The sequence below is a fragment of the Oncorhynchus keta genome, chromosome 25 (genome assembly GCF_023373465.1).
Source record: "Oncorhynchus keta strain PuntledgeMale-10-30-2019 chromosome 25, Oket_V2, whole genome shotgun sequence".
Lineage (NCBI taxonomy): Eukaryota > Metazoa > Chordata > Actinopteri > Salmoniformes > Salmonidae > Oncorhynchus > Oncorhynchus keta.
The window spans coordinates 46,857,720-46,873,276 of NC_068445.1; the positions used below are offsets into that span (position 1 = coordinate 46,857,720).

The window sequence follows — 15,557 nt, forward strand, 5'->3', positions numbered from 1 at the left end:
GAAGTCATCTCCTTCGGTGTCGGAGTTGAAACCACTGAAGTCATCTCCTTCGGTCTCTGAGTTGAAACCACTGAAGTCATCTCCTTCGGTGTCGGAGTTAAATAGCCTCAGAATTGCTTCATCCGATGTTGGATCGCTGCCCTCTTCAACACACAGCAGTCCAGCCTTTCCAAACCCGTTGATGATAGTGGATTTTGTTGACAATGCTCCACGCTGTCAGCAGCTCTATTTCCTTTTCCAACAGCCAGATCGATCGCCTTCAACTTGAAAGCTGCATCATACGCATTTCTCCGTGTCTTTGCCATGATGAGGGTGACAAAATGACTACCGTAATCAGAATGATGGGAAGGTTGAGCGCGCTCGGTTTACGTCACATTATGTGACGGTGCTCAGTGTTTTGGCGGCATGAATCTTGTGAAAGCGGGAAAAAATCCATAAATTAGCCGCGTCGTTGTATAAACCGCGAGGTTCAAAGCGTGGGAATAAAGTAGCGGCTTATAGTCCGGAAATTACAGTACATATTTCTCAATCTTCTTAACATGAAATCTAATATAATTACTCTTGTACATATGTAAATAACTAGAAAGAAAATATATTTAGATACAGCTCAATGACTTAACTGTAAACACTAACTCTGTAACCCAATAAAGTTACAACAAAAAGAAGATGTATATAATGATACATTTATTGGCTGAGACCACCACTCTGTTAGTAGTGAATCTCTGGTGGCTGAGACCACCACTCTGTTAGTAGTGAACCTCTGGTGGCTGAGACCACTCTGTTAGTAGTGAACCTCTGGTGGCTGAGACTACTCTGTTAGTAGTGAACCTCTGGTGGCTGAGACCACTCTGTTAGTAGTGAACCTCTGGTGGCTGAGACCACTCTGTTAGTAGTGAACCTCTGTCTGGTGGCTGAGACCACTCTGTTAGTAGTGAACCTCTGTCTGGTGGCTGAGACCACTCTGTTAGTAGTGAACCTCTGGTGGCTGAGACCACTCTGTTAGTAGTGAACCTCTGGTGGCTGAGACCACTCTGTTAGTAGTGAACCTCTGGTGGCTGAGACCACTCTGTTAGTAGTGAACCTCTGTCTGGTGGCTGAGACCACTCTGTTAGTAGTGAACCTCTGTTGGCTGAGACCACTCTGTTAGTAGTGAACCTCTGTCTGGTGGCTGAGACCACTCTGTTAGTAGTGAACCTCTGTCTGGTGGCTGAGACCACTCTGTTAGTAGTGAACCTCTGTCTGGTGGCTGAGACCACTCTGTTAGTAGTGAACCTCTGGTGGCTGAGACCACTCTGTTAGTAGTGAACCTCTGGTGGCTGAGACCACTCTGTTAGTAGTGAACCTCTGGTGGCTGAGACCACTCTGTTAGTAGTGAACCTCTGTCTGGTGGCTGAGACCACTCTGTTAGTAGTAAACCTCTGTCTGGTGGCTGAGACCACTCTGTTAGTAGTAAACCTCTGTCTGGTGGCTGAGACCACTCTGTTAGTAGTAAACCTCTGTCTGGTGGCTGAGACCACTCTGTTAGTAGTGAACCTCTGTCTGGTGGCTGAGACCACTCTGTTAGTAGTGAACCTCTGGTGGCTGAGACCACTCTGTTAGTAGTGAACCTCTGGTGGCTGAGACCACTCTGTTAGTAGTGAACCTCTGGTGGCTGAGACCACTCTGTTAGTAGTGAACCTCTGGTGGCTGAGACCACTCTGTTAGTAGTGAACCTCTGGTGGCTGAGACCACTCTGTTAGTAGTGAACCTCTGGTGGCTGAGACCACTCTGTTAGTAGTGAACCTCTGGTGGCTGAGACCACTCTGTTAGTAGTAAACCTCTGGTGGCTGAGACCACTCTGTTAGTAGTAAACCTCTGGTAGCTGAGACCACTCTGTTAGTAGTGAACCTCTGGTGGCTGAGACCACTCTGTTAGTAGTGAACCTCTGTCTGGTGGCTGAGACCACTCTGTTAGTAGTGAACCTCTGGTGGCTGAGACCACTCTGTTAGTAGTGAACCTCTGGTGGCTGAGACCACTCTGTTAGTAGTGAACCTCTGTCTGGTGGCTGAGACCACTCTGTTAGTAGTGAACCTCTGTTGGCTGAGACCACTCTGTTAGTAGTGAACCTCTGTCTGGTGGCTGAGACCACTCTGTTAGTAGTGAACCTCTGTCTGGTGGCTGAGACCACTCTGTTAGTAGTGAATCTCTGGTGGCTGAGACCACTCTGTTAGTAGTGAACCTCTGTCTGGTGGCTGAGACCACTCTGTTAGTAGTGAACCTCTGGTGGCTGAGACCACTCTGTTAGTAGTGAACCTCTGGTGGCTGAGACCACTCTGTTACTAGTGAATCTCTGTCTGGTGGCTGAGACCACTCTGTTAGTAGTAAACCTCTGGTAGCTGAGACCACTCTGTTGGTAGTGAACCTCTGGTGGCTGAGACCACTCTGTTAGTAGTAAACCTCTGGTAGCTGAGACCACTCTGTTAGTAGTGAACCTCTGGTGGCTGAGACCACTCTGTTAGTAGTGAACCTCTGGTGGCTGAGACCACTCTGTTAGTAGTGAACCTCTGTCTGGTGGCTGAGACCACTCTGTTAGTAGTGAACCTCTGGTGGCTGAGACCACTCTGTTAGTAGTGAACCTCTGTCTGGTGGCTGAGACCACTCTGTTAGTAGTGAACCGCTGGTGGCTGAGACCACTCTGTTAGTAGTGAACCTCTGTCTGGTGGCTGAGACCACTCTGTTAGTAGTGAACCTAGATGTTAAAGTGTGGTTCTAACACACTCACCGCTGAGCAGCTCAATCCAGCTCTGCACCGTCTCTGGGGGCTGGGTCTCCTTCACGTGTTTCAGAGCCTCGTCCAATAGCACGTCCCCTGTCGGAGCATCTGACTTACAGATCACCTAGGAGACAATAGAACCACACAGTCAGAATCAGAATCCCACTAGGGTATAGAACCACACAGTCAGAATCAGAATCCCACTAGGGTATAGGCTACACACAGTCAGAATCAGAGTCCCACTAGGGTATAGGCTACATACAATCAGAATCCAACTAGGGTATAGGCTACATACAATCAGAATCCAACTAGGGTATAGGCTACACACAGTCAGAATCAGAATCCCACTAGGGTATAGGCTACATACAGTCAGAATCCAACTAGGGTATAGGCTACATACAGTCAGAATCCAACTAGGGTATAGGCTACATACAGTCAGAATCCAACTAGGGTATAGGCTACATACAGTCAGAATCCAACTAGGGTATAGGCTACATACAGTCAGAATCCAACTAGGGTATAGGCTACATACAGTCAGAATCCAACTAGGGTATAGGCTACATACAGTCAGAATCCAACTAGGGTATAGGCTACATACAGTCAGAATCCAACTAGGGTATAGGCTACATACAGTCAGAATCCAACTAGGGTATAGGCTACATACAGTCAGAATCCAACTAGGGTATAGGCTACATACAGTCAGAATCCAACTAGGGTATAGGCTACATACAGTCAGAATCCCACTAGGGTATAGGCTACATAGTCAGAATCCAACTAGGGTATAGGCTACATACAGTCAGAATCCAACTAGGGTATAGGCTACATACAGTCATAATCCAACTAGGGTATAGGCTACATACAGTCAGAATCCAACTAGGGTATAGGCTATATACAGTCAGAATCCAACTAGGGTATAGGCTATATACAGTCAGAATCCAACTGGGGTATAGGCTATATACAGTCAGAATCAACTAGGTTATAGGCTACATACAGTTAGAATCAACTAGGGTATAGGCTATATACAGTCAGAATCAGAATCCAACTAGGGTATAGGCTACATACAGTCAGAATCCAACTAGGGTATAGAATCAGACAGAATCCCAGGGTATAGGCTACACACAGTCAGAATCAGGGTAAGGCTACCAAGTCAGAATCCAACTAGGGTATAGGCTACATACAGTCAGAATACAACTAGGGTATAGGCTACACACAGTCAGAATCCAACTAGGGTATAGGCTACACACAGTCAGAATCCAACTAGGGTATAGGCTACATACAGTCAGAATCAGAATCCAACTAGGGTATAGGCTACATACAGTCAGAATCCAACTAGGGTATAGGCTACATACAGTCAGAATCCCACTAGGGTATAGGCTATATACAGTCAGAATCCAACTAGGGTATAGGCTATATACAGTCAGAATCCAACTAGGGTATAGGCTATATACAGTCAGAATCCAACTAGGGTATAGGCTATATACAGTCAGAATCCATACAGTCAGAATCAGAATCCCACTAGGGTATAGGCTATATACAGTCAGAATCCAACTAGGGTATAGGCTACATACAGTCAGAATCCAACTAGGGTATAGGCTACATACAGTCAGAATCCAACTAGGGTATAGGCTACACACAGTCAGAATCCAACTAGGGTATAGGCTACACACAGTCAGAATCAGAATCCCACTAGGGTATAGGCTACATACAGTCAGAATCCAACTAGGGTATAGGCTACACACAGTCAGAATCAGAATCCCACTAGGGTATAGGCTACATACAGTCAGAATCCAACTAGGGTATAGGCTACACACAGTCAGAATCAGAATCCCACTAGGGTATAGGCTACATACAGTCAGAATCCAACTAGGGTATAGGCTACATACAGTCAGAATCCAACTAGGGTATAGGCTACATACAGTCAGAATCCAACTAGGGTATAGGCTACATACAGTCAGAATCCAACTAGGGTATAGGCTACATACAGTCAGAATCCAACTAGGGTATAGGCTACACACAGTCAGAATCAGAATCCCACTAGGGTATAGGCTACATACAGTCAGAATCCAACTAGGGTATAGGCTACATACAGTCAGAATCCAACGAGGGTATAGGCTATATGCAGTCAGAATCCAACTAGGGTATAGGCTATATACAGTCAGAATCCAACTAGGGTATAGGCTATACAGTCAGAATCCAACTAGGGTATAGGCTACATACAGTCAGAATCCAACTAGGGTATAGGCTACATACAGTCAGAATCCAACTAGGGTATAGGCTATATACAGTCAGAATCCAACTAGGGTATAGGCTACATACAGTCAGAATCAGAATCCCACTAGGGTATAGGCTACATACAGTCAGAATCCAACTAGGGTATAGGCTACATACAGTCAGAATCCAACGAGGGTATAGGCTATATGCAGTCAGAATCCAACTAGGGTATAGGCTATATACAGTCAGAATCCAACTAGGGTATAGGCTATATACAGTCAGAATCCAACTAGGGTATAGGCTATATACAGTCAGAATCCAACTAGGGTATAGGCTATATGCAGTCAGAATCCAACTAGGGTATAGGCTGAGTAATCCTTCTCACCCCCCTTCTCCCCCAACAAGATTTAGATGCAAGTGGCTGTTCCACTGGTTGTCATAAGGTGTATGCACCAATTTGTAAGTCGCTCTGGATAAGAGCGTCTGCTAAATGACTTAAATGTAAATGTAAATGTAAATGCTATATACAGTCAGAATCCAACTAGGGTATAGGCTACATACAGTCAGAATCCAACTAGGGTATAGGCTATATACAGTCAGAATCCAACTAGGGTATAGGCTATATACAGTCAGAATCCATACAGTCAGAATCAGAATCCCACTAGGGTATAGGCTATATACAGTCAGAATCCAACTAGGGTATAGGCTACACACAGTCAGAATCCAACTAGGATATAGGCTACATACAGTCAGAATCCAACTAGGATATAGGCTACACACAGTCAGAATCCAACTAGGGTATAGGCCACACACAGTCAGAATCCAACGAGGGTATAGGCTATATGCAGTCAGAATCCAACTAGGGTATAGGCTATATACAGTCAGAATCCAACTAGGGTATAGGCTATATACAGTCAGAATCCAACTAGGGTATAGGCTATATACAGTCAGAATCCAACTAGGGTATAGGCTACATACAGTCAGAATCCAACGAGGGTATAGGCTATATGCAGTCAGAATCCAACTAGGGTATAGGCTATATACAGTCAGAATCCAACTAGGGTATAGGCTACATACAGTCAGAATCCAACTAGGGTATAGGCTATATACAGTCAGAATCCAACTAGGGTATAGGCTATATACAGTCAGAATCCATACAGTCAGAATCAGAATCCCACTAGGGTATAGGCTATATACAGTCAGAATCCATACAGTCAGAATCAGAATCCCACTAGGGTATAGGCTATATACAGTCAGAATCCAACTAGGGTATAGGCTACACACAGTCAGAATCCAACTAGGGTATAGGCTATATACAGTCAGAATCCAACTAGGGTATAGGCTAAATACAGTCAGAATCAGAATCCCACTAGGGTATAGGCTATATACAGTCAGAATCCAACTAGGGTATAGCCTATATACAGTCACAATCCAACTAGGGTATAGGCTAAATACAGTCAGAATCAGAATCCCACTAGGGTATAGGCTAAATACAGTCAGAATCAGAATCCCACTAGGGTATAGGCTACATACAGTCAGAATCCAACTAGGGTATAGGCTACATACAGTCAGAATCCAACTCGGGTATAGGCTACATACAGTCAGAATCCAACTAGGGTATAGGCTACATACAGTCAGAATCCAACTAGGGTATAGGCTACACACAGTCAGAATCCAACTAGGGTATAGGCTACACACAGTCAGAATCCAACTAGGGTATAGGCTACATACAGTCAGAATCCAACTAGGGTATAGGCTACACACAGTCAGAATCAGAATCCCACTAGGGTATAGGCTACACACAGTCAGAATCAGAATCCCACTAGGGTATAGGCTACATACAGTCAGAATCCAACTAGGGTATAGGCTACATACAGTCAGAATCCAACTAGGGTATAGGCTACACACAGTCAGAATCAGAATCCCACTAGGGTATAGGCTACACACAGTCAGAATCAGAATCCCACTAGGGTATAGGCTACATACAGTCAGAATCCAACTAGGGTATAGGCTACATACAGTCAGAATCCAACTAGGGTATAGGCTACATACAGTCAGAATCCAACTAGGGTATAGGCTATATACAGTCAGAATCCATACAGTCAGAATCAGAATCCCACTAGGGTATAGGCTATATACAGTCAGAATCCAACTAGGGTATAGGCTACACACAGTCAGAATCCAACTAGGATATAGGCTACATACAGTCAGAATCCAACTAGGATATAGGCTACACACAGTCAGAATCCAACTAGGGTATAGGCCACACACAGTCAGAATCCAACGAGGGTATAGGCTATATGCAGTCAGAATCCAACTAGGGTATAGGCTATATACAGTCAGAATCCAACTAGGGTATAGGCTATATACAGTCAGAATCCAACTAGGGTATAGGCTATATACAGTCAGAATCCAACTAGGGTATAGGCTATATACAGTCAGAATCCAACTAGGGTATAGGCTATATGCAGTCAGAATCCAACTAGGGTATAGGCTATATACAGTCAGAATCCAACTAGGGTATAGGCTACATACAGTCAGAATCCAACTAGGGTATAGGCTATATACAGTCAGAATCCAACTAGGGTATAGGCTATATACAGTCAGAATCCATACAGTCAGAATCAGAATCCCACTAGGGTATAGGCTATATACAGTCAGAATCCATACAGTCAGAATCAGAATCCCACTAGGGTATAGGCTATATACAGTCAGAATCCAACTAGGGTATAGGCTACACACAGTCAGAATCCAACTAGGGTATAGGCTATATACAGTCAGAATCCAACTAGGGTATAGGCTAAATACAGTCAGAATCAGAATCCCACTAGGGTATAGGCTATATACAGTCAGAATCCAACTAGGGTATAGCCTATATACAGTCACAATCCAACTAGGGTATAGGCTAAATACAGTCAGAATCAGAATCCCACTAGGGTATAGGCTAAATACAGTCAGAATCAGAATCCCACTAGGGTATAGGCTACATACAGTCAGAATCCAACTAGGGTATAGGCTACATACAGTCAGAATCCAACTCGGGTATAGGCTACATACAGTCAGAATCCAACTAGGGTATAGGCTACATACAGTCAGAATCCAACTAGGGTATAGGCTACACACAGTCAGAATCCAACTAGGGTATAGGCTACATACAGTCAGAATCCAACTAGGGTATAGGCTACATACAGTCAGAATCCAACTAGGGTATAGGCTACACACAGTCAGAATCAGAATCCAACTAGGGTATAGGCTACATACAGTCAGAATCAGAATCCCACTAGGGTATAGGCTACATACAGTCAGAATCCAACTAGGGTATAGGCTACACACAGTCAGAATCCAACTAGGGTATAGGCTACATACAGTCAGAATCCAACTAGGGTATAGGCTACATACAGTCAGAATCCAACTAGGGTATAGGCTACACACAGTCAGAATCAGAATCCCACTAGGGTATAGGCTACACACAGTCAGAATCAGAGTCCCACTAGGGTATAGGCTACATACAGTCAGAATCCAACTAGGGTATAGGCTACATACAGTCAGAATCCAACTAGGGTATAGGCTACACACAGTCAGAATCCAACTAGGGTATAGGCTACACACAGTCAGAATCAGAATCCCACTAGGGTATAGGCTAAATACAGTCAGAATCCAACTAGGGTATAGGCTACATACAGTCAGAATCCAACTAGGGTATAGGCTACATACAGTCAGAATCCAACTAGGGTATAGGCTACATACAGTCAGAATCCAACTAGGGTATAGGCTACATACAGTCAGAATCCAACTAGGGTATAGGCTACATACAGTCAGAATCCAACTAGGGTATAGGCTACATACAGTCAGAATCCAACTAGGGTATAGGCTACATACAGTCAGAATCCAACTAGGATATAGGCTACACACAGTCAGAATCAGAATCCCACTAGGGTATAGGCTACACACAGTCAGAATCAGAATCCCACTAGGGTATAGGCTACAAACAAACAGTCAGAATCAGAACACAACGATAATGTTACAGGTGTAAGATGACACAGTGTCGCCATCTGTTGGTAAATGTTAATTACTGCAACTCCAGTGTTTATTATAATCGATGTGCTTGAGAAACCCGGATGTATTGTAATGTACTGAACAGGACTGGTTACTCGCATCAATGCCTCTGTCTCGTCCTTTTAACATTCAAACAGAGACTGCCATGTGATGGCTTCCAGACCACCTGCAGAATGTTCCACTGGAAATGTGTCTTCTGCTCTGCTCTCCACCTCCCAGCCCAACACAACACACATTAAAGAGGAGCTAATTTGGGGAGTTAAGTGCCTTGGCACTCTACACGGAGTAAGCTGGCTTCAATATGTTTGGGGGAGTCACAGCCAGTGTTGACTACAATTGTTCAGTGACTACAAAGATCCACTATCGGGGGTGTCCGTGGCAAGGGTGTCCGCGGAGCTGGTAGGGGTGTCCGCGGAGCTGGTAGGGGTGTCCGCGGAGCTGGTAGGGGTGTCCGCGGAGCTGGTAGGGGTGTCCGCGGAGCTGGTAGGGGTGTCCGCGGAGCTGGTAGGGGTGTCCGCGGAGCTGGTAGGGGTGTCCGCAGTGCTGGTCGGGGTGTCCGCGGAGCTGGTCGGGGTGTCCGCGGAGCTGGTAGGGGTGTCCGCGGAGCCGGTAGGGGTGTCCGCGGAGCCGGTAGGGGTGTCCGCGGAGCCGGTAGGGGTGTCCGCGGGGCTGGTAGGGGTGTCCGTGGTGCTGGTAGGGGTGTCCGCGGAGCTGGTAGGGGCTGTCCGCGGAGCTGGTAGGGGTGTCCGCGGAGCTGGTAGGGGTGTCCGCGGAGCTGGTAGGGGTGTCCGCGGTGCTGGTAGGGGTGTCCGTGGCCGTGGTAGGGGTGTCCGCGGAGCTGGTAGGGGTGTCCGCGGTGCTGGTAGGGGTGTCCGCGGCGCTGGTAGGGGTGTCCGCGGTGCTGGTAGGGGTGTCCGCGGTGCTGGTAGGGGTGTCCGCGGTGCTGGTAGGGGTGTCCGCGGCGCTGGTAGGGGTGTCCGCGGAGCTGGTAGGGGTGTCCGCGGTGCTGGTAGGGGTGTCCGCGGCCGTGGTAGGGGTGTCCGCGGAGCTGGTAGGGGTGTCCGCGGTGCTGGTAGGGGTGTCCGCGGAGCTGGTAGGGGTGTCCGCGGAGCTGGTAGGGGTGTCCGTGGCCGTGGTAGGGGTGTCCGCGGAGCTGGTAGGGGTGTCCGCGGAGCTGGTAGGGGTGTCCGCGGAGCTGGTAGGGGTGTCCGTGGCGTCCGTGGCCTGGTAGGGGTGTCCGCGGAGCTGGTAGGGGTGTCCGCGGAGCTGGTAGGGGTGTCCGCGGTGCTGGTAGGGGTGTCCGCGGAGCTGGTAGGGGTGTCCGCGGAGCTGGTAGGGGTGTCCGCGGAGCTGGTAGGGGTGTCCGCGGAGCTGGTAGGGGTGTCCGCGGAGCTGGTAGGGGTGTCCGTGGCGTCCGTGGCCGTGGTAGGGGTGTCCGCGGACCTGGTAGGGGTGTCCGCGGAGCTGGTAGGGGTGTTTATTTCCCCATCTCATCCAGCATAATGTCCTTTATCTCCTCATCTCATCCAGCATAATGTCCTTTATCTCCCCATCTCATCCAGCATAATGTCCTTTATCTCCCCATCTCATCCAGCATAATGTCCTTTATCTCCTCATCTCATCCAGCATAATGTCCTTTATCTCCTCATCTCATCCAGCATAATGTCCTTTATCTCCCCATCTCATCCAGCATAATGTCCTTTATTTCCTCATCCAGCATAATATCCTTTATCTCCTCATCTCATCCAGCATAATGTCCTTTATCTCCCCATCTCATCCAGCATAATGTCCTTTATCTCCTCATCTCATCCAGCATAATGTCCTTTATCTCCTCATTTCATCCAGCATAATGTCCTTTATCTCCTCATCTCATCCAGCATAATGTCCTTTATCTCCTCATCTCATCCAGCATAATGTCATTTTTCTCCTCATCTCATCCAGCATAATGTGCATTTATTTCCCCATCTCATCCAGCATAATGTCCTTTATCTCCTCATCTCATCCAGCATAATGTCCTTTATCTCCCCACCTCATCCAGCATAATGTCCTTTATCTCCCCATCTCATCCAGCATAATGTCCTTTATCTCCTCATCTCATCCAGCATAATGTCCTTTATCTCCTCATCTCATCCAGCATAATGTCCTTTATCTCCCCATCTCATCCAGCATAATGTCCTTTATCTCCTCATCTCACCCAGCATAATGTCCTTTATCTCCTCATCTCATCCAGCATAATGTCCTTTATCTCCTCATCTCATCCAGCATAATGTCCTTTATCTCCCCATCTCATCCAGCATAATGTCCTTTATCTCCCCATCTCATCCAGCATAATGTCCTTTATCTCCCCATCTCATCCAGCATAATGTCCTTTATCTCCTCATCAGCATAATGTCCTTTATCTCCCCATCTCATCCAGCATAATGTCCTTTATCTCCTCATCTCATCCAGTATAATGTCCTTTATCTCCCCATCTCATCCAGCATAATGTCCTTTATCTCCTCATCTCATCCAGCATAATGTCCTTTATCTCCTCATCTCATCCAGCATAATGTCCTTTATCTCCTCATCTCATCCAGCATAATGTCCTTTATTTCCTCATCCAGCATAATGTCCTTTATCTCCTCATCTCATCCAGCATAGTGTCCTTTATTTCCTCATCCAGCATAATATCCTTTATCTCCTCATCTCATCCAGCATAATGTCCTTTATCTCCCCATCTCATCCAGCATAATGTCCTTTATCTCCTCATCTCATCCAGCATAATGTCCTTTATCTCCTCATCTCATCCAGCATAATGTCCTTTATCTCCTCATCTCATCCAGCATAATGTCCTTTATCTCCTCATCTCATCCAGCATAATGTCCTTTATCTCCCCATCTCATCCAGCATAATGTCCTTTATCTCCTCATCTCATCCAGCATAATGTCCTTTATCTCCTCATCTCATCCAGCATAATGTCATCTCAGCATAATGTCCTTTATCTCCATCTCATCCAGCATAATGTCCTTTATCTCCCCATCTCATCCAGCATAATGTCCTTTATCTCCTCATCTCATCCAGCATAATGTCCTTTATCTCCTCATCTCATCCAGCATAATGTCCTTTATCTCCTCATCTCATCCAGCATAATGTCCTTTATCTCTCCATCTCATCCAACATAATGTCCTTTATCTCCTCATCTCATCCAGCATAATGTCCTTTATCTCCTCCAACATAAGGTGGCTTTATTTTGTTTGCGCAACACAGGAGTGTTGTAAATGTCATGTAATCCGACTATAGATATGGATGTGCAACACCTCGCTGGCAACACACACACGGTTAGTGAACATACCCACAGTCACACAGGATCCCCTACCTTCCTGGCGAGCAGGCTTTTCCTCCTCATGCCACAGGTCTCCAGCTGTAGTCGTCCTCTGATGGCCAGCTCTATGAGCATGCAGCCACGCAGCCCCGATGAGATGCAGTCGTTCCAGAACGACGTGTAGCCCTGAGAGAGGAGGACAGGGATGAGTGTGTGTGTGTGAGCATACAGCCACAGAGCCCCATGAACGACGTGCAACCCTGAGAGAGGAGGACAGGGATGTGTGGTGTGTGTGTGTGTGTGTGTGTGTGTGTGTGTGTGTGTGTGTGTGTGTGTGTGTGTGTGTGTGTGTGTGTGTGTGTGTGTGTGTGTGTGTGTGTGTGTGTGTGTGTGTGTGTGTGTGTGTGTGTGTGTGTGTGTGTGTGTGTGTGTGTGTGTGTGTGTGTGTGTGTGTGTGTGTGTGTGTGTGTGTGTGTGTGTGTGTGTGTGTGTGTGTGTGTGTGTGTGTGTGTGTGTGTGTGTGTGTGTGTGTGTGTGTGTGTGTGTGTGTGTGTGTGTGTGTGTGTGTGTGTGTGTGTGTGTGTGTGTGTGTGTGTGTGTGTGTGTGTGTGTGTGTGTGTGTAATGTGTGTGTGTGTGTGTGTGTGTGTGTGTGTGTGTGTGTGTGTGTGTGTGTGTGTGTGTACAGCAACAGAGCCCCATGGACGAGCGTAATGCATCTCCCTGAGAGAGGAGGACAGGGATATATATGTGTGTGTGTGTGTGTGTGTCCTCGTGCGTGCGTGCGTGCGTGCGTATCGTGCGTGCGTGCGTGCGTGCGTGCGTGCGTGCGTGCGTGCGTGCGTGCGTGTGTGTGTGTGTGTGTGTGTGTGTGTGTGTACAGCAACAGAGCCCCGATGGACGACGTGTAACCCTCAGAGAGAGAACAGAGCGTGGTCACTACAAGGTAGAACTGGGCGATATGGTCAAAAACATCCACATCAAGATGAATAGATTGAATTATCCTAACGATAAATAGACCTACAGTGCCTTGCATCCAGATAATGTATTCGGCCCCTCATCCAGAACTTTGCGACCTTCAAACATGATATAAAATGTCCTTTTCTCCTGAAGAATCAACATAATGTCCTTTATCTCATCTCATCCAGCATAATGTCCTTTATCTCCCCATCTCATCAGCATAATGTCCTTTATCATCATCAAAACAGCATAATGTCCTTTATTTCCTCATCTCATCAGCATAATGTGAAATTTCCGGTCTCATCCAGCATAATGTTTATCTCCCCATCTCATCAGCATAATGTCCTTTGAATCTCCTCATCTCATTAGCATAATGTCCTTTATCTCCTCATCTCATCCAGCATAATGTCCTTTATCTCAAACTCATCTCATCCAGCATAATGTCCTTTTATCTCCTCATCTCATCAGCATAATGTCCTTTATTTCTCATCTCATCCAGCATAATGTCCTTTATTTCCTCATCTCATCCAGCATAATGTCCTTTATTTCCTCATCCAGCATAATGTCCTTTATCTCCCCATCTCATCCAGCATAATGTCCTTTATCTCATCATCTCATCAGCATAATGTCCTTTATTTCTCATCTCATCAGCATAATGTCCTTTATCTCCTCATCTCATCCAGCATAATGTCCTTTATCTCCTCCCAGCATAATGTCCTTTATCTCCTCATCCACATAATGTCCTTTATCTCCTCATCTCATCCAGCATAATGTCATTTATCTCCCGCATCTCATCCAGCATAATGCCCTTTATCTCCTCATCTCATCCGGCATAATGTCTTTATCTCCCCATCTCATCCAGCATAATGTCCTTTATCTCCTCATCTCATCCAGCATAATGTCCTGTCCTCATCTCATCCAGCATAATGTCCTTTATCTCCGTCTCATCCAGCATAATGTCCTTTATCTCCTCATCTCATCCAGCATAATGTCCTTTATTTCCTCATCTCATCCAGCATAATGTCCTTTATTTCCCCATCTCATCAGCATAATGTCCTTTATTTCCTCATCCAGCATAATGTCCTTTATCTCCCCATCTCATCCAGCATAATGTCCTTTATCTCCATCATCAGCATAATGTCCTTTATCTCCCCATCTCATCCAGCATAATGTCCTTTATCTCCTCATCTCATCCAGTATAATGTCCTTTATCTCCCCATCTCAGCAGCATAATGTCCTTTATCTCCTCATCTCATCAGCATAATGTCCTTTATCTCCTCATCTCATCCAGCATAATGTCCTTTATCTCCTCATCTCATCCAGCATAATGTCCTTTATTTCCTCATCCAGCATAATGTCCTTTATCTCCTCATCTCATCCAGCATAGTGTCCTTTATTTCCTCATCAGCATAATGTCCTTTATCTCCTCATCTCATCCAGCATAATGTCCTTTATCTCCCCATCTCATCCAGCATAATGTCCTTTATCTCCTCATCTCATCCAGCATAATGTCCTTTATCTCCTCATCTCATCCAGCATAATGTCCTTTATCTCCTCATCTCATCCAGCATAATGTCCTTTATCTCCTCATCTCATCAGCATAATGTCCTTTATCTCCCCATCTCATCAGCATAATGTCCTTTATCTCCTCATCTCATCCAGCATAATGTCCTTTATCTCCTCATCTCATCAGCATAATGTCCTTTATCTCTCCATCTCATCCAGCATAATGTCCTTTATCTCCCCATCTCATCCAGCATAATGTCCTTTATCTCCCTCATCTCATCCAGCATAATGTCCTTTATCTCCTCATCTCATCCAGCATAATGTCCTTTATCTCCCCATCTCATCCAGCATAATGTCCTTTATCTCCTCATCTCATCCAGCATAATGTCCTTTATCTCCTCATCTCATCCAGCATAATGTCCTTTATTTCCTCATCTCATCCAGCATAATGTCCTTTATTTCCTCATCCAGCATAATGTCCTTTATCTCCCCATCTCATCCAGCATAATGTCCTTTATCTCATCATCTCATCCAGCATAATGTCCTTTATTTCCTCATCTCATCCAGCATAATGTCCTTTATTTCCTCATCTCATCCAGCATAATGTCCTTTATCTCCCCATCTCATCCAGCATAATGTCCTTTATCTCCTCATCTCATCCAGCATAATGTCCTTTATCTCCTCATCTCATCCAGCATAATGTCCTTTAACTCCTCATCTCATCCAGCATAATGTCCTTTATCTCCCCATCTCATCCAGCATAATGTCCTTT

The 15,557-nt window shown here is 45.9% G+C and overlaps 1 protein-coding gene and 1 long non-coding RNA gene across 3 annotated transcripts in view; both read right to left on the minus strand.

Annotated features, from left to right (window-relative positions):
- Nucleotides 1–15,557, minus strand: part of LOC127911855 (Golgi phosphoprotein 3-like) — a 47,519-nt gene that overhangs the window by 10,700 nt on the left and 21,262 nt on the right. Inside the window, exons 2-3 of one of the 2 annotated variants that reach the window (XM_052479738.1) lie at nucleotides 12,375–12,506; nucleotides 2,762–2,876 (exon numbers count right to left, since the gene is read on the minus strand). In XM_052479738.1, the coding sequence (XP_052335698.1) occupies nucleotides 2,762–2,876; nucleotides 12,375–12,506 (247 nt within the window). The remainder of the gene's footprint in view (nucleotides 1–2,761; nucleotides 2,877–12,374; nucleotides 12,507–15,557) is intronic. The other variant, XM_052479739.1, reaches the window with a different exon arrangement.
- On the minus strand, nucleotides 1,778–2,720 carry LOC127911857 (uncharacterized). Its single transcript, XR_008079661.1, has 3 exons — nucleotides 2,690–2,720; nucleotides 2,219–2,292; nucleotides 1,778–1,996 (listed from the first exon to the last, which is right to left on the minus strand). It is a non-coding gene; the product is annotated as an uncharacterized LOC127911857 (long non-coding RNA).